This window comes from Hydra vulgaris, chromosome 12, assembly GCF_038396675.1.
Source record: "Hydra vulgaris chromosome 12, alternate assembly HydraT2T_AEP".
Taxonomy (NCBI): Eukaryota; Metazoa; Cnidaria; class Hydrozoa; order Anthoathecata; family Hydridae; genus Hydra; species Hydra vulgaris.
The window spans coordinates 34,832,501-34,852,664 of NC_088931.1; the positions used below are offsets into that span (position 1 = coordinate 34,832,501).

Consider the following 20,164-nt stretch of genomic DNA (forward strand, 5'->3'; position numbering starts at 1 on the left):
CTTCTAACCTGGATGCTATTAAAACATACTTGCAGTATAGCAGATTTGGTTGGCTCATCCATCAGTATAGAACATTCTCGACAAATGTCTTTTAATGAAATACTACAAGAAGTAATTGTTTCAGTACTTTCAAAACCTTTTAATAAAAATGGCAAAACCACTTTTATATTTTCAGGGTGGGCATTAAGCCATTCAGATAATGAACCAAGAAAGAGTACAAGTGTGTCAAGTATTTTTGGATGATGAGGGATGTGAGCTAGCATTAATAATATATTTGGTATGTAAACACATTCATCAAGGCTAATAGATTCTGACGTACCCTGAAGAATAAGAAATATGGCTTCAAATTCCTGCCAACAAAATGATGCTTCTAAATTGTAACAAAAAAAAAAAAAGTAATAATAATGAAGATAACTTTAACACTATATCATAAAATTTATTAAAAAATTTGAATTCGCATAAATTATATGCAAACTACTAATTGCTAATATAAAAACTTCAAAAAAAAGTTTTTTAGTTAATTACATAATAGACAGACAAATTTACTTATTACTTTAACCGAGAAGTATTGCAGAATTTCAAAATAGCCCTATTTGTAAGTTTTTTTTTTTATGTTTAATAACACCTCTGCAAAATTACGTGAACAAATGTGTGAAAAAAAGATAAGCGAATAAGAGGGAACAGGAAAATTTCTATGTAGCAAATTTTTCAAGATATTGTTAAGGACTCATTTGTTCTATATACACATGTTAAAAATTAAATTTTGACTAACATTTATCACTTGTCACATAATACCTAAATGCAGCAACGAGTCACTTATTTACTACATTAAAAGATTTAACAAAATAAAGAGTAGAGCTGGTGCAGCTCTAATTAAATAAAATCACCTTAAATAAAATATATAAAGCAAAATAAAGCTCGATAAAACTTAGGATCAGGGCTAAATCACTATATGGGCTTATAGCCTGCTGATGATTATTGGTATTAAAAAAACAGAGCATTAATATAACAAAATAAAATAAAAATTCAAATATTAAAAGAAAAAAATTGTATTTTCAAATTGATTTTGCTTGTTTTTTAAAATATTTTTGTTGAATATCTTTTCTTTTATAAATAGATAAATTTAAACCTGATAACAGCTTTGACAACTTCTGAACCAACAAAGCAAGGCACCTTTCTTGTAGTAGTGTGTATACATAAAGCATAGTATCTTGTATGTCAATGCGGTAACAACGAAATTGCTCTTTATCATCAGCAGAAAAACTTTGATAAATCTCGTCACTGGGATACTGAGATTTTAGCAAAAATACTTCCACTAACAAGACAAATGCTTCATAAAATTGTTTTTGATAATCTGATATCGATTCAACATCTAATGAAAGTAATGACTCTTGCAGAGTGTACCAAAAATTAAAAGTTAACTCACTATGGGTTTCATCCACAGGATAAATTCCTTTTGCAGATGTGAATTTTAAAATGAGTTGAATGAGCTTCAACACATTATTTTGTTTGAGAACATCTGTAGCTTTTAAAAGGGTAGAGCAGTGAGTTTCTCCAAAATTTATAAGTAACATTGAAATTTTTTTTAAAAGCTCATGGTTGTCTTCCAGTATAGCACTTTCAATATAATCCTCTAATTGATTAATATGCATTAAAATAGAAAAAATAGTATTTTCACAAGAGAAACTAGAAGGTGATGTTACAAATTCAATTAAAACATCAAGTATTTTATCAAAAAGAGGCTCACAAGCTATCTTTGAAAATAAAATTGGAAGCAAATTTTCAGCATCTAGTATGGAAACACCAAACTCAATCCAATTAATAAGGCAACTTAAAACATTAGACTGATAATTGTAGTCAATATTTTTACATAAAAAATGCTGACACATCCCAATTAAAACAGCTTTAAATTGTAAAAGCATATGCTTAGAATTAATCTTTTGGCTAGAAGTTAAGGTAACTTGCTTAAATTCAATAGGTAAACAAGTTAGAAGTTCAAGAACTAGGGACTGAGAATCAACTCCTTTGTTCACACATTGTTTTTGAATGGACTCTAAACAGTGTTGAAGATCAAAATCATGTCCAGCGGTTCGGAGAATAAAAGATGCGTAAGCACTGCAAAGTTTAGTAAATACAACTTTACTTGTCCCAGATGAATATAAAATAAGAGCATTTAAAAGTTTAGAGTTGAGTTCAGATGAATCAAGCTTTTCAGATGTAGTTGTTAATTTTGAATGCAATATAATAGCACCATAATACTGTACTTCTATGGACTTCAGATGATCTAAAAGCATCCAAGCAACATTCCAACCATCTGAAGAATTCTGTAAATCTAGAAGCCATTTGTGAGCATTATGTCGTTCTTCTTGATTTTGACTGGCATAAAAAGTTTGGATAACTGTTTCTGCTGGAGTAATAAAATCCATTTTTCCATAAATTTATTTGGTTAAAAAAGTCTGACTGAACTAAAAAAATATTTTTTTCATAGTACATTTTAAAAGATTTTTTTAAATTTATTTACAAAATAATCAAATAAATAGTTAAAAATATTCTTAAATATTTATACATATATCTAAAATAAAGATACATTAATTATAAATGAACAATAACAATAAATTCTGCAAACATATATGTGCATTGTGAGAATAATTTTAAAAAAATGAATAAAATATTCACACATAAATTGCAACTTTTGCCAATTTATTATTGCTGTTAGGATTCAAAATTGCAAAGATAAATTCTGCACAAATTTCTTCAATGAAAATATTTTCTGGAGAAAATATCTTCCTTAAAGCTTTAAAAAGCAAAAATATTCACAAATTGTTACTTTAGGAGTAGTAGTTTCACTATTTTTACAAATACATTAAACTACATAAAAACATATTTACAATAATATAAATATAATAACAAGTGTATTGAATATAAAAAACCAATTGTCATAAAAATAATGTTTGGTGACTGTTATTAAATTTGGAAAGCCTAAACTGTAAAGATATAAATTTGCAAATATATCATTCCTGCAACCCAAGGGGGAATAATATATAATAGAAAAATATTCAAATAGAATTTTCAACTTTATAATTGTTGTAATGCTCTATGATTCTTTAATAAATTTAACAACAACAAAAACAAAAAATCGCATAAAAATTATTAAAAATTCAGTTAAAAATTATATTGTATAGCAAGCCTACCTCAAATGACCCAATTGGCTATTTTAATATCTTAAAACCTCAAAAGAATTTGATATTTATTTTATTTTATAAAATCTTAAAAGAACCTGATATATCTCTTGAGACAGAGGTTGTTATAATTTAACTTTTTACAGATATGCATAACCCACAAAAAAAAAAAAAAAAAAAAAAATCAAGGGTCTAAAAAGTAACTAAAAAAGAAATACTTTTTAAAAATATATATTGTTTAAGTAGAAAAACTTCATCGATGGTACAGAGTAAAAAAAGAAGTAGATTAAAACCATAACTTACAATATATACCAGCAGTTATATCTTACGAGTCAACAGCTATAACAACAGTCAAAATTAGGAATAAATTGACTCATCTCATATGGCTCCTTTTAATACTAATACAGTTCTGTCCAAATGTTTGCCTAAATTTTATTCCAATAACATCAAAGAAAAATACATAATTAGATACAAATTAATTTAAGACAAGAAACGGAGAAGTGCTTTCTTATTAAACACCTGAATAGTTTTTTTAAAGATTTAACTCCAACAAACGTATACTAAAATCATTAGAATAGGAACTTCATCAAAATAAACTTTTTAAATCTCTTATTTTAAATTGGTTGGAACTAGATAAAAAAATAATATAAAGCCTAGTTAAAAAATGAAAAAAAACTGATTTTCGAAAAAAAAGAGTCTCTAATTAATGAAAATATTATAATACCATAAATATAATAATATTTACAAAACATAAATACACACTAATGCGAAATATACAACAAAAAAAATTTTTTTTATTTTTATCTACATATGTTAAACTCCATAACAACTTGTGTGTGTGTGTGTGTGTGTGTGTGTGTATGTGTGTGTTTGTGTGTGTGTGTGTGTGTGTGAATAATTTTTATTCATTACACTTTTAGATTCATTTAAATTTTTGTAATTTTGGACCTAAATTGTAACATAATTCAACAAAAGTTTATTTAGTAATAATACTTTTCAGCAAATATATTTTTAACTATGAATTTAAATATTAACTACTTTTAACTCTTATTGATGCAAACCAAGAGGAATACAAAAATTATAAAAAGAATTGTCATCAAATGTACTTAAGTGTTTCCAATAAACGCAACTTTCATCTTGCAGTTGTTTCTTATTATAGACTTTCATTTTAGAAAAATGTGGATCAAGAACAAGAAACCACCAGTCATCCTCTTTATGGCAAATACCTAATATTGTTTTAGAACCACAATCTATATCTCCTCCCATCATTATTGGCGATCCAGTGTTTTGAAAATGATCTTTTAAAATCTCAATCACTTTGTAAAGTTCTTTGCCACATGAAACATGTAAAATTTTGCATGACATTTTATACAAAGCATCTATGATAAGGAAAGCTTCATAAGTACCAATCCATTCTTTTGATCCAATAAATGACTCATGCTTATCTCCAATTTCAACAAGTTTACTTTGAATACATTGTATTGATGGTACTCCACTTAAACCTTGATGTAACTCATTACAAATAATCCATGAAACAACTGTTTGCAATGATCGATAACCACATCCCCAACCAATATCATTTGCCCCATCAACATAATAATGATAAAAAAAATAATCTCCTTTAACAGTAAAACAACTGCAAAATTGTTGGGGAACAGCTAAACCCTCATGTATATTTTTTAACAACATAAGATGTATTAAATAAATCTAGCTATAAACACAAACCCATAAATATATATATATATATATATATATATATATATATATATATATATATATATATATATATATATATATATATATATATATATATATATATATATATATATATATATATATATATATATATACATATATATATATATATACATAAATTAGTAAAAACACTTATCTAATTTTTGATTACTTCAACACTGTGTTTCACCATCAGTAGGTTCATCAGGAAGATTCTTCCTGATGAACCTACTGATGGTGAAACACAGTGTTGAAGTATTCAAAAATTAGATAAGTATTTTTACTAATTTATTATTGCTCTGTTCTTTTAGAACATTGAATACACTAACATAATTTGTAGAATACAATATATATATATATATATATATATATATATATATATATATATATATATATATATATATATATATATATATATATATATATATATATATATATATATATATATATATATATATATATATGTATATATATATATATATATATATATATATATATATATATATATATATATATATATATATATATATATATATGTATATATATATATATATATATATATATATATATATATATATATATATATATATATATATATATTCATTATATAAACTTTATATAATAAAGCTATCCTTTATTATATAAAGTTATGAAATTTTATTTATTATCTTATCAAGCTATGGAATTTTATTTATTATCTTATTTATAATAACGTATTGTTATCATTTTATGATAATAATAATAATAATAATTATTACATAACCATTTTTATTATTATCATCTATATAAAAATAATTTTTTTAGGCAACACATTCAAAAACCTAGGGCCTAGCAAACCACTCACTTGGTTGTCGGGGACGGTTAACCTTATAAGCGTCAAGTAACTTAGGTTTCACTTGGATTATGTAAATTCTCACAAAACAGTTAATTGATAAAAGGTAACGAAAAGAAAAACTAAACTTTTTTTATATGTCTTTAAAATGATTTGTTTACTTGCACAAGTAGTACTTGCGATATAATGATGGGTTGTATTAAGTGAGTTAGACGGGTACCCTAAAACAACAAATTAAGCAACTAAAATTTTAATATTTTGTTATCATCAATTATAAGTTAATGCAAGTGCACGAGGACCCCCGTGCAACTTTTAAACATAATTTCAAAAGCAACCAAAAGGTTGTTTAAAAACGACTAATAATCTACTATTAATCGTAAAAAAAAAAACTAGCACCGTTCAAGCATAAAAAAGTAATGGTAATTTTATTTTTATTTTTGTCTGAAGTGCACTCTCGGTAATTCTGTATACCAATTTTTGTTTTTTAACTTCAAAGTTAAACTTTAAAAGGTTATTACGCAGTGTTGCACAAAATGTATAGATTCTTAATTATAATTGCGCTTTGAGTCAGAGTTGTTAACAAGGCCAAAAGTAGCAAGGCCAAGGCCACACGTTACAAGACCAAGGACAAGGCCAATAGTTTTAAGGTCAAGGCCAAGATTAAGAGTTTCAAGGCTAAGGCCTACGCAAACATTTTCAAGACCAAAGACTTCAATTTTTGCTTTACGTTAAGGCCAATTATTAACAAAACTGTAAGTAGTAATTGCTGTGACAATAAAACCATATTTGTAAAAATAGACCAAGGTTATGAGCAGAATTCAACGAAAACACTGAGAAAATATGTATTTTTTTTAGACCAAGGCAAACATTTTCAAGGCCAAGACCGAGGCCAACAATTTCAAGGCCAAGACCAAAGCCAAGATCTCAATTTTCGGCCTTAAGGCAAGGTCAAGGTCAAGGACTAACAACTCTACTTTGAGTTAAAGTAAAAATTATTTATTGATAAAAAATTGCTTGTTGTTAATTAATATTAACTTATTAATATATATATATATATATATATATATATATATATATATATATATATATATATATATATATATATATATATATATATATATATATATATATATATATATATATATATATATATATATATATATATATATATATAATAATGATATTATTGTATATATTAATAGAGTATCAACTTAATATGATAATAAATAACGTTAATAAAATTAACATTGTTTATATACATATGTATATTATTATTATTATGTAAATTATTATTTATATACATATGTATATTATTAACTTAACTTCCACATTTGAATGAATTTGATACAAACATAAAATAATTTTTTACTGATTCAATAAAACTTTCAAAAAATAAAGTTATTCTTTAGTTTTTGCATTTACATTAGCATTTTAAATATTTATGTAATTGCTTCATAGCAAAAAGTATTATTTTTGTACGCAGGCTAGTCTTTGAACCATTCTGGACCTCTAGCGAAACGTTAGCTGTTGTGCCTTTCACAGTCTCCCTCCCTAAAATTTCCAGAAAAATTTGTGAGAATGCATCAGATTTTTTTTTTTAAAAGTAAAGTTCATTTTAGAATTAACGCAACAACTTTTTGTCTCGGAAATCGTTTTATTGGACTCTTTCTTTCTTGTGCTTCCGGACTTACCTCTTATCTGGCAAAATTTATTACGAAATTACTTAACAACAGCCATGGCACAGTGGTTGGAGTTCTGGCCACAGCTGAGTTAAAGCTTCAACGTCAGCTCTAACCCATTAAGCGTCATTGCCAAGGAAGGACGCGTGAACTCCCTAGCTAAATGCTCTTCGGCTGCTTGTAAGGACTTCTGGGAGCACCTTAATAACCACAAAAAGATGTGTCTTATACTTAAACTTCAGTTTTCAAAAACAATCAACTTCAATGGTTAAACACGAAATACGCAACATTGAAAAGTTAGGTCTTTTAGAAAAGTTTCCAAAGTTGAAGTATTTAAGACTGTTTGATTAAAAATATTTTTCCTTGTTGTTTTTAAAAACCCAAAGGTGACCACATTAAAAATAATAATAATAATAATAATAATAATAATAATAATAATAATAATAATAATAATAATAATAATAATAATAATAATAATAATAATAATAATAGTAATAATAATAACGATAATAATAATAATAACAATAATAATAATAAAATAAATATAATAAAAAAAGATTAGTTTGACTCTAGCAGAAATACTATTAACTGTTTTAGCTGTCACAAATAATTGTATGAATTTTATTTCGTTGTTACAACAACTTTTTAAATTTATTTAAAATATTTTTTAAATTTGAAAAAAAAGGGATGTTCGAAATCATTTTGTTAATAAGTTTTAAAGTATTCCAAGCATGTAAATTTTCTTTTTTAGTAAATATTTTTTCATTATAATTTTATATTGCCTTAAATTTAGGATACTATAGTTCTTTTAATTATAGCACTTAATGTTCGGTATCAATAGCATGTGAGCAAAGGCAGGTGCTCTTGCTTTCATAACGTAACATGTAAACTTTCCCCAGTCTGCCGTAAGATATTATGTTGCGCGATTTTCAATACCCTGGGTTTATACCCTCGTGTTTATCTGGAACAAAAATAATAAAGATTTCGCTTGTCGGAGGAAAAAATTACATCACTAGTAACGATGTAAATATCTGTAAATGATTTTTTTGGTAACTCAACGGCTCGATGAAAATTTGTTATTAAAGAAATATTTGATTAATTATGAGTAAAGATATTATTCTATCAAGCAGTTCAGTGATGAACGCATCCACTCTGACTATAGGCTCACAACTGCGAAATATGGCCATTCCCTCACCACCAAGTTTGTCATCTTCATCTGAGGAAGATGATAGTGATGGCATTAGTGACGATGAAACATTTGCAGTAAGTAATAAATATGTAGGACAAATATTTTGGGTTGTTTATATATATATATATATATATATATATATATATATATATATATATTTATATATATATATATATATATATATATATATATATATATATATATATATGTATATATGTATGTATATATATACATACATATATATATGTATACATATACATATATATACATACATATACATATATATGTATACATAAACATATACATACATATATATATATATGTATATATATGTATGTATATATACATGTGTATATATATATATATGTATATATACATGTGTATATATATATATATATATATATATATATATATATATATATATATATATATATATATATATATATATATATATATATATATATATACATACACACACACACACACACACACACACACACACACACACACACACACACACACACACACACACACACACACACACACACACACACACACACACACACACACACACACACACACACACACACACACACACACACACACACACACACACACACACACACACACACACACACACACACACACACACACACACACACACACACACACACACACACACACACACACACATACACATGTATAACAATTGAGAAATAAGACTAATTTTTTCTACTTAATAATGAAAACCATATTTTTAACCAAATAAAACAGCAATACATGTTTTGACTATTTTATAGTCATCTTCAATTGGGTTTAAAAAATTTTTAATTAATTTTATATACAAATATTCAACGGTAATAAAATATAAATTCTAATTTTTTATTAATTTTGATAAAATAGGCAATAGCAAAAAGTACAAGACAAAAAAAATATTAAAATATTTAATAAAAGGTTAATGACTTATAAAGTGGTAACTATTATGTGAAAAGAAATATCGTATCTGGATTTTTCCATTTAATGAAAAAACTTTCCTTAACTTTAGGCTCGAGTTTTTTGGAAACAGAATCCAATATTGAAAAACAGTCATTGTTATAGTTATCAAAACAGTTATTGTTAGCATGAAGATGTTTGTATATGTGTGAGTTTTGTCTTTCCTGTAGTGTTTAATCATTCATATTTTGAGGTAGTGAGAAGTTTATCTATACAATAGGAATTACTTCCTGTGCATACAAATGTCATACCTTCTTTTGTAGTTTCAACTCTTTTTCCCACAAGGTAAATCTAATTAAATGCCTAATTGATAGAACCTAAATTAATAATACTAAACTTGGTTTTTACTATTACACTATTAATTTTTTTTGACATTCTCAAAAGCAACATGTATCCGTCTTGGCTTATAACTAAAATTGTTAATGCTTATCTTACCAAAAAAACTATTTCTAATAATACATCCAAAAATCAAAGAAATCATGAAAAACTACATACACTTCCTTATGTTGGTAGTATATCTGTTCAAGCTAAAAAGAGTTTGAACTCTATCATTAAGAAACATTGTAAACCTATAACCTTTAATTTTATTTTTAAAATTTTTAATATGTTTTCACCATATTATATTCAGGATCCTTTTTCTGTAGAGTTCAAATCATTCGTTGTTTATAAATTTGTATGCACAGGATGTCATTCCTGTTATATAGGCAAAACTTCTTGTCACCTCAAAACACTAATGATTAAACATTACAGGAGAGACAAAAACTCATACATAAACAAACCTTTCTATGCTAACAATAATTGTTTTGATAATTATAATAATCACTGTTTTTCAATATTAGATTCTGCCTCCAATAAACTCAAGCTTAAAGCTAAGGGAAGTTTGTTCATTAAATGGAAAAATCCAGATATGAACAAACAGTTGAACTATTATAAGATATCTTTTTTATATAATAGTTACCATTGAACATTATATCCTTTTTCTTGTATTTTCTGAAAATGCCTATTTTGTTGTAATTAAAATTTTTAGTTATTTGTCGTAATTAAAATTAAAGTTATTATTTATATTTTATTACCATAGAATATTTGTATATAAAATTAAATTAATTTTTTAAACCCAACTGAAGATGACTATAAAAAAGTTGAAACATTTACTGTTGTTTTATTTTAAAAAATATGTTTTTTATTAATAAGTGGAAAAAATTTATCTTGTTTCTCAATTATTTCCTTTCCAAAACTTTCCCATGTTATGTAATAGTTTTTGTTTTAAAGTATTAAAATTGATGAAATACAAAATATAAAATTATCTTTAAATTCAATTAAAAGAGAGGAAAAAAGTAAAAAATCAAAGTCTATTTTAAAAAAAACAACAAATAAATATTTAATTTAATAAAGAAATCAGTAACTGAACCACTGCTAAGAAAAGTAAAAATTATTGTAAAAAGTAAAACTTTTCCTTTTACTCTGTTTTAAAAATCTGAAAAAAGCTAAAAAGCATAATTCCATTAAATTATGACTTAGATAATCACTGGATATTTAAACTATGAACAGTATTTGATTTGACCAAAAAAAAAATTGAGGTTGCTTAACAGCAAAAGAAAAACTATTGCTTTGTCTATATCCAAGAATAATTCAATTAGAAAAGACAAAAAATTAAAAAAAAAATTAAGAAGTATTTTTTTATAGTGTTAGTAACAAACATAGAGCGTTTAGAAATGTGATCCTATCCCTCATATTTATGGTAAAAAAATTTAAATACAGAAGTCTAGCTTTAAAGTATTGAAAATGATACATTTTTGGATAAAAAAATAAAAATATTTTTATGAATTTTTGAAAATGTTGTTGTGATATTATGATTTTGCCGAAAGTGTAAATGGTGTTTAAGAAAAATATTTTATGATGTAGTAAACTATCCTATAATAAGTGAATGGGGTTGCAATTTGACTGGGGCCAGGACTAGGTTTGATAAAAAATACACAAGGCCATGATCAAGTTTGTGTGGCTGCATAAAGATTGCTACATCTTGAATTATTTGAAATTCATGTTATATTTTATTTATATATGCATGTATATTTATAAGTTAACATGATCAACATAATCATCATCAAGCTCTAGTCTTTACTTTTTATGCTATTTCTCTAATATAAACAATCCCAAGCATGTTTTCTCCTTAACTAAAGTTTATCATACCATAGGTAATGCACTTCTCCAAGTTTTCTTACTTCTGCATCTACCATTTTCTTTTGAAGTAGCTACCTCTCTATATGCTGATACCCAAACCACTTTAATCTTCTCTGACAAATGTTTGATACAAAATTTTCTCTCTGTTTAAGATTATCCCTTCTTTTATGGTTTCCTTGTTCTTTAACATTTCTTTTGTTTTCTAGTTACTCATAACGTAATAGTGGTTGTTTGTAACCTTGTTGGAAATGAAATAATTTTAAAAATATATAAATATATATGTTAGTATTTAATAATTAGTAAATTAAAAATTAGTAAAGTGACCTTGTTCGTCAAGGTTCGTGTTTTGCAGTTTTAGAGTTGAGAGAGGGTTTATAACTACAACTAAGTAGCCTCCTCGTCTGTAGTGGTCTTCTCGGCCTCGGGGAGATGAATTAAGAAAATAAATAAAATAATGCATAAGTTTATAACATATATTATAACTTTAACTAAGTAGCCTCCTCGTCTGTAGTGGTCTTCTTGGCCTTGGGGAAATGAATTAAGAAATTAAATAAAAAAATGCATTAGTTTATAATATATAAAGTATTAAGTATAAAGTATTATAAATATTTTCTTTGCTGGGGCTAGGTTTATAAAAAATCCCATTTTTAGTCAGGCTTAGGATGCCATAAAATATTTAGCATCAAATAACTCCGGTTATCACAAGTTATGGTACCAAATTTTTTTAAACTTCATGTGGAACAACTGGGTGTGATAATCATCATATGAAATCACCAAGTTTTCAAACTTTGACAACCTATAGATTTTATGAAAAAAAAAAAACCTGAACATTTCTGTTCAATTGACCAATCCATTCAAAATTTATGAATGAATCAATATTAAAGACAATTGAAAAAATTTGAAAATACAGGTGCGATTTCACAATACTTTCATAATTCTTGCTTAGCTTACAGAAACTGTATGTTTATTTTTCATAACTAATTGATATTCATAAACATTTCGCAGTGTTTGCCTTACTTTTGATTTAAATTTGAGTTTGATTTAAATTATGAACACTTGAAAAATCATTTGTTTACATTTTTAGTTTAAAGTGTAAGCAAATAATTTTTCATTTGTTAGCCTGTGCAGTTTTTATAAGCACTATTCTAAAGAAGTTACAAATTAATAAAGTAATTTAAATGTTTGAACTTTGCATTAGTCAGGGTTTTTGATGATTTTTATTCATTAAAAACTTTTAAAAGCATTCTGTAACTTAAAAGCATGTGGATACTTAAGCGTTGCTTAAGTATCCATATAATAAACCTTTATCCAGTGAGTAAGCTTTTAAACCCATCTTGACTGTCTCTACCATTCTTTCAGCTGCTCCATTAGATTGAGGATTGTAAGGTGGGATCTTATAAGGCAAGCAACCTATTTTCTTTAGCCACTATTTTCTTTGGTGTAAGGTGGTATCGTGAAATTCTGCAGCATTATCGGATACCAAAACTCTGGAACTCCATTTCTTGAAAAAACACTTTGTAGTACTCCCTTCACTAAGGCAGCTTCACAGTTATTTACCTTGATAACTTCAGGCCATCCAGAGAAAGAATCAACTAGAATTAAAAACAGTCCGACACCCTGTACATAGGCATGATCCATATGCACTCTACAACAAGGTTTATTTTCATTTGGTCATGTATGTAATGTCCTCTCTTTCTTCACCTTTATCTTGGCACATTTTTCACAGTTTTTCACATATTCTTCAACATCTTGACAGTAGCCAGGCCACCAAGCTTCCAACTTTAATCTACATCAAGTTTGCATTGTGCCACAATGTATGTCATCATGGACTGATTTGATGAACTTCCTCATTGTTTTAGGAGGTACAATAAGATCACCATTACATACAATTACCTTTTCAATATTCAATTTGTTCCTAATAAATTTATAAGGTCTTTCTGCCACAGAGAACCTGTTTCAATTATTTTTACTAATTCTGGTTTTAATATCCGTCAATACTCTACCATTTTCTGTTTCTTTTATTATTTGCTCAAAATTCATGATATCTGACTCGACTAAGTGTATAAAGGTTTCTTGGTCTTTTTCTTCATCTTGTAGTAGAAAAGACAATCTCGATAATGCATCAGCATGAGCAATGTTTTTTCCCTTATAGCTTATTTTGTAGTCAAATGCCATCATTTGTAGGGCCCATTATAAAATTCTAGCAGATGTCACTTTAGGCAGTTCTTTATTACAATCAAATATAAACTCTAATGGTCTGTGATTTGATATCAATTTAATTTTCCTACCCAACAAAAAATGTCTAGCTCTGTGAGTAGACCATACAATAGCCAACGCTTCTCTCTCGATATTGGAATATCTTGTCTCAGTGTCTGATAAAGTCTGTGAGAGATATAATACAGGATGACCATTTTGTGAAAGTATTCCAGATATAGCTTTTTCACTGGCATCAGGATCTGGGGTAACTCCTTTTTCTGACAGTATGTATCCTAAAAATGAAAGACTTTTTGTTTTATTCACTGATTTTCTTCTATTTATACTCATTCCTGATTCCTTCAATTTGCTCAAAATTTTACTCAAATTCAGTTTAAGTTCTTCAGCATTTTTACCACTGACACATATATCATCTTGAAATATAATCATATTAGGAATAATATCACCAACAACAGATTCTATTGCTATTGCTATTCTAAATGGTAAACATGCTTATCTTATCAATTCGATAGGGGTATTAACTGTTGTTATTTTTTGTGTCTCTTTGTCTCAATTTGATGATATTTGTTCCCTTGAGATCAATTTTAGCAAAATATTTCATTCCTGCCATTATATGAAATACAGTCTCAATATTTGGAATAGGGTATGATTCTAAGCATATTTTTTGGTTACCACCTATTTTGTAATCTGAACATATGTGTAAATCTCCATCTGTTTTTCTAACAACCACAAGTGGTGAGGCCCATTTTCTTCCACCAGGAGAAACCCTTTGCAGCAACCCTTGCTGTATCATTTCATTGAGTTTATCTAACAATAGTGGTCTTATGTGAATATGAAGGGGTCGAGATTCAAAATAAGTTGGTTGTATGCCATTTTTTTAACAGTTTATTTGGTTTGTAATTAATTAAACGCTCATGAGCAATAGGTTCTATACTATTAACTAATTTTGTTGCATTGATATTTAATACATCTATGCCAATTAAGCCATTTTTTTGCACAGTTATTCTGCAACGATAATTCATACAATATTCATTTTTGATTCAGTTTCCAAAATTGCCTCAAATTTGCCTAGGACTTAATTGTACCATCAAACTGTTTCAGTTGGAGATAACATTTTTGTAATTTAGGTTTAGACATTAGTTAGCAAAAATTTTTTGAAATGACCTGACTTCCAGTATCAACTTGATTTTTATATTGTAATCATTTATTTTTACATAAACCTCTGAGTTTGTATCATTCATGTTAATGGAATATACACTAGCATCATTGTTCTCTATTTCCTCTACTGTTCTTTCATACTTGATGTTTGCTTTGCATATGTTTTTAAAGCGGTTTAATTTCCCACATTTTTTACAATTTTTACCAAATGCTGGGCACTTCCTAGGTAGGTGTTAAAGGCCACAATACTTGCATTTAATTGTTTTTTCTTTGTTTTTATCGATGTAACTGAAAGGAGGTCTACGTTGTTTTCAGTGTTGCTTTGTATACTAAAACAGTATATTTGTTCAAGTTGCCTGATAAAATCAACACATGCTCCTAGTTTAGGCGACTCTCCACTCTATCTAGAGCTTTAATTCTCTGATCAGAACTTTGGAGGCCATCAATCAATCTCATTTGAATTAAATCATCTTCCACACTTTGACCATCTTTTCCCAATTTTTTAAAGTTGCAAAAACGTGAAGCTTCGCGTAATCTTTGTGCATATGAAACAATGTTTTCATAGCTTTGTTGTTTTAATGCTAAAAATGGAACTCTTTCAGCAATAATTAGTCGTTTTTCAGGTCTCAAATGGGGCATAACAACAAGTTTAATATCATCAAACATCATATTTTCTAATTCTCCAATTTTCAAAAACTCTGGAGAACATTCTGACTCCAACTATCATCCGATCAGTCTTTTTTCTGTTATTAGCAAGGTCTTTGAGTCCTTGATCAACAATTTTCCAACATCTCATTTTGAATCAAATAACTTACTGTCAGACAATCGATCCGGATTTTGATCTTCTCACTCTACGGGCTAACTGCTGCGACTAAAAGATTTTATCAATCATACATTAGCTATTGCTCTTGACATATCTAAGGCTTTCAATAAAGTTTAGCACACTGGTCTTCTTCATAAGCGTGCTTCATATCGTAAATCTGGAAAAGTTTTTGAGATCAAATTGTTTATTTCTAACGCTTTACTAAAGTCATCCTCAAAGGCCAACACTCTTGTTCATTTCCAATAACTTCTGGGGGTACCTCAAGGTCCTATTTTGTTTCTTATCTACATTGATAATCCTGATAACCTTACATCTAATGTGGCTCTATTTGCTGACGACTCAAATTTATACTCCTGTCTTGACAAAAAGTCTTCTCTTTTAAATTGGTTAGAACAGGCAGTTGATCTTAACTCTGATCTCACTTTTGTAACAGATTGGGACATGCAGTGGCTTGTGAATTTTAACTTTAAAAAAGTTCAGTTGTTTACTGCAAACAACTATCACAATACTGTCAACATTCCTATATTAATGAATGACAACCCTCTCACTGAGTCCTTTACTTACATACCTCTCATGGAAACCATATATACAATCAATTGCTAAATTAATATCTGCTAGGGTTGCTTCTCTTTATTGTACTCGCCATTTTCTTACTCCTGATTCCATTCTTTACCTCTACAAATCTCTTATTCGCCCCTGTATATAATACTGTTGTCATATTTGGGCTGGTTCTTCTAATAATGCTCTTTCTCTTCCAGACAAGATCCAAAAACATATTTTAAATGTAGTTGGACCTGCTCTCTTTGCCAAGCTTGAGCCTCTTTCCCATCATTGTAAGGATGCATCTCTTTGTCTTTTCATAGTCGCTGCTTAAAGGAGCTATCTCTCTAGTTCCATCAACCAAAACTCATTCTTGCTTAAACTCATCATTCAGCAAAGTCTCATCCTTTTTCTCTCAACCTTTTATCTGTCCCTGTATGCTTTAAAAACTTTTATTTGTCTAGTTTTTTCCATGAATTTCATCTTTTTCTTTAAAAGTGTATTATGTTGAGTCTGGATAGAAGCGAAGTTAATAATAAATTTCAAAAATAATCATCATTTTATAAAAAACATTGAGAAAAAAAAAATTTTAATAAATTTTTTTTAAAATGCATGTTTTTATTTTTTATTAAAATTAAAATTTTTTAAGGCAGTGAAATTTAAGATAATAATTTTTTATAAAATGATGGTTATTTTTAAAATTTTATAAAATTTTGCTTGTTCTGAGACCCAACATGATACACTTTTGAAAAACTTTTTTTTTGGTAATATTAGGGACCTGTCTGATGTTTAAGTGACTTAAGCTACCCTTAAAAATATATTTTTTTCAAAAATTTTTGAATTTCAGTATTATTTTATTATATAGAACACATTTAGAGTGTGGGAACAGACATTTAAAAAAAAAGAGTTGTTTTTAGGGACAACCTACTCAGTACCTCCTAAAACTTTATATCAAAAACTATTGCTTAAGCAGTTCAATAAGAATCGATATATGATATATAAAATGAATTATGTTGAAGTTAAAAAATCTTATTTTATTCTAATAGAATAAGATTTTTAAAACTGCATAGAACTTGTATAGATATTTGCATTTAAATTTGCACTTGAAAACTAGAATTTGCATAGAAACTGCAAACTGTATGACATTTTTTATACTTATACTAATAAGTTATAAAAAAAGTATAGACTTAATAGTAAATAACTTCTTACAGAGTTTGTAGTTACTACTGCAAAATGACATTATGGACTTATTAGTTAATAACATTTTTACAGAGTATGAAGTGATTATTGCAAAAAGTAGTAGTTACAAGTTAAACAACTTTTTATTAAACTTTAATAAAAACTAGTTTAAATTATAAATTATAAGGACATACACTATATTATCATTAATTCAATATATGTGCAGAAAAGTTCAATATATGTGAGTTGCACAAACATTTTAAAGTTATGCCAATGTTAAGGTAGCTTCTACCTAATGTAACTTTTCTTACTTAAATCAAGCTAAGCATTTTCTTAAGATATTTTGTGAATACCATAATTTGAGAATTACGAAAAACAAATCGCAAGTTTTGTACTAAGCAACTTAGCAAGTTTTGTGAATACGAAATTAGTAAGTTTAGAAATTATGCCAAACTTACCCTCACAAGAGCTTTGTGAATCTGTGTTCTGGAGCTTATAGTTAATTTTTTTATTTTTGACAGACCATAACTTTGTAAATAAAAAAGATAATCACCTGAAGTTTTGCATAGTAATAGTTTTTAAGTTATTGTACGTCAAAATTGCTAAAAAATGCAATATCAGAAAATTTTAAAAACTCTAATGTGCTACAGTTCAATTCCTTCAGACAGGCAGTGAGTTTTTAGTGTTTCTTTTGTATATTATTAAATTACATTCACTTAGGCATAAAAAATAGCGCGAACAGTTAAAAGAATTTATGAAACTTTTTACTGTAATAAAGACCAAAAAGTTAGATGAAAAATTTTCTATGAATAAATGTGATCAGTTTTTTCTTAAATGATATCAATGAAATCAGTGTCTTAATTCAGTTTTTTTGGTATGATTTATATAAAATATGTATTTGTTTAATTTTATGCATATAATATAGTTTTAATTATATGATTTACACATGTTTATAATTTAACATAAAACATTTCAACTGTATTAAAACTCAATCTAAATATGTAATAGATTCCCTTTCTGGGTTTTTTGTATTTTAGCATCTAATATTGTAGGAAGTAAAAACTCAGAAAGTTTTTTGCATGTAAAAATAGTTGTATAGAAATGTGTATCGACGTGCATTTTATACAAGGTTTTAAACATATTTATATTTAAGATTCCATTTTACTCACTTTATTACTGGAAATATTTAAAAAAATTGAAAAAGTTTTTTTTAGATTATAATTTAACATGTTTAACTCTCCTTTTTCAACTTTTTAGATTAGTAAAAAATTACGGAGAAATGTTTTGTGGGGAAAGTTTTAAATGAAGATTGCAACAAACGGAAAAATCAAACTTAAAGATATTGTGAACACTGATATTCAAGTTTAAATTCAAAGGATAGGGTGCACTTTTGAACCAATTAAGGAGATATATTTTTGCAATGAAAAAGTCTATATGTCTAGCTATTAGGCACTTCAAAAATTCTGTTGTGATCCACAAGTAAAAAAATTATTAAGGGATCGTATAAAGTCAACATTTCAACAGCAAGACAATTTAAGATCAAACCTAGTCAAAAACTTTGCACTAACTGATTCAATTAATTCAAACTTAAACATATTACAGAAAACATTAGTTTTAAAGTTTATGGTAAAGAAGATTATAGTTGTTCAGACATTATTAAGATAAAGTTGAAAAATAAAAAAGGATACTTGCTAAACCTGTGGCTAAAAAAGGACATGCTTTGGAAGATATTGTTAAACAGAAAGTCATTGAAGTTCATGAATGTAAAGATTTTACTAGAGTATGTTTAGGATGAAAATTTTGTTTCTTTGTGTATATATCATGTAAAAATTTGCTAACAAAAACGCCTAATATTAGTTTGTTTAAAGAAACTTCATTTGGAATTTGAAAAGTTATATCCTGAACACAAAGTTAGATTCAGCAAGTTCTGTGAGCAAAGGCCAAATTGGTGCATCACTGTTGACAGTAGTGGAAGTCACTCAGTTTGTGCATGTTCTTACCATAAAAATGCTAAGTTGACATGCCTTAGGTCAATTTGATATATTACAAAGGTTTGATGAAAGTATTTGTTTGTAATATGGGTAGTGGAACCTCGATGTTTCATCTAAGTCCAACTAGTCTGGTAAAGTAAACTTGAAGACTCACTTGGGAAACGTGTTTGAAAAAAATGATTTTGATTTTGAGGATTAGATCAGATAACATGTGATAACTAAAAATCTGGATAAAATTTTATTAATTATAGAAATATGAAGTAATAATTTCATGTACTTGCCATCACTCCTATTTAGTTAGAAATTTAACTTTTTATATCTATGAATAAAATTTTTTTTATTTAATTACAATTAAAAATGAAAAAAAAAAGTTTATAGTTTAGGGAAGATTTGCTAACAAAGGAAGTTTGCGCAACTTTTGGATTTGCATTTAGATGAGAATAAAAACTTAACTATAAATAATTTTTAAATGGAA

The 20,164-nt window shown here is 27.0% G+C and overlaps 3 protein-coding genes across 4 annotated transcripts in view; 1 reads left to right on the forward strand and 2 right to left on the reverse strand.

Annotated features, from left to right (window-relative positions):
- The window catches only part of LOC100200957 (importin-13), a 3,643-nt gene extending 1,173 nt beyond the window's left edge, over positions 1-2,470 (reverse strand). The window contains exons 1-2 of the mRNA XM_065813045.1: positions 1,130-2,470; positions 1-370 (exon numbers count right to left, since the gene is read on the reverse strand). The exon at positions 1-370 is cut by the window's left edge and continues 1,173 nt beyond it. Coding sequence (XP_065669117.1) covers positions 1-370; positions 1,130-2,426 — 1,667 coding nt within the window. The 5' untranslated portion in view covers positions 2,427-2,470. The remainder of the gene's footprint in view (positions 371-1,129) is intronic.
- A 1,412-nt stretch (positions 2,471-3,882) lies between these two features.
- Positions 3,883-4,903, reverse strand: LOC100204577 (ufm1-specific protease 1). The gene has a single exon (XM_065813046.1). It carries the CDS (start codon positions 4,866-4,868, stop codon positions 4,227-4,229), a length of 642 nt encoding a protein of 213 aa, XP_065669118.1. The 5' UTR covers positions 4,869-4,903; the 3' UTR covers positions 3,883-4,226.
- Positions 4,904-8,321: 3,418 nt separating this feature from the next.
- Positions 8,322-20,164, forward strand: part of LOC100215246 (ankyrin repeat domain-containing protein 17) — a 48,155-nt gene continuing 36,312 nt past the window's right edge. For both annotated transcript variants that reach the window (XR_010642394.1, XM_065813047.1), the window contains exon 1: positions 8,322-8,687. Coding sequence is in view for 1 of the 2 variants with exons in the window: in XM_065813047.1 (XP_065669119.1) it covers positions 8,526-8,687 (162 nt within the window). In the remaining variant the exon portion in view is untranslated. The remainder of the gene's footprint in view (positions 8,688-20,164) is intronic.

Excerpts from the sequence above, each read along its gene's own strand:
- LOC100204577 (XM_065813046.1), bottom strand. The coding sequence starts at position 4,868 with ATGTTGTTAAAAAATATACATGAGGGTTTAGCTGTTCCCCAACAATTT.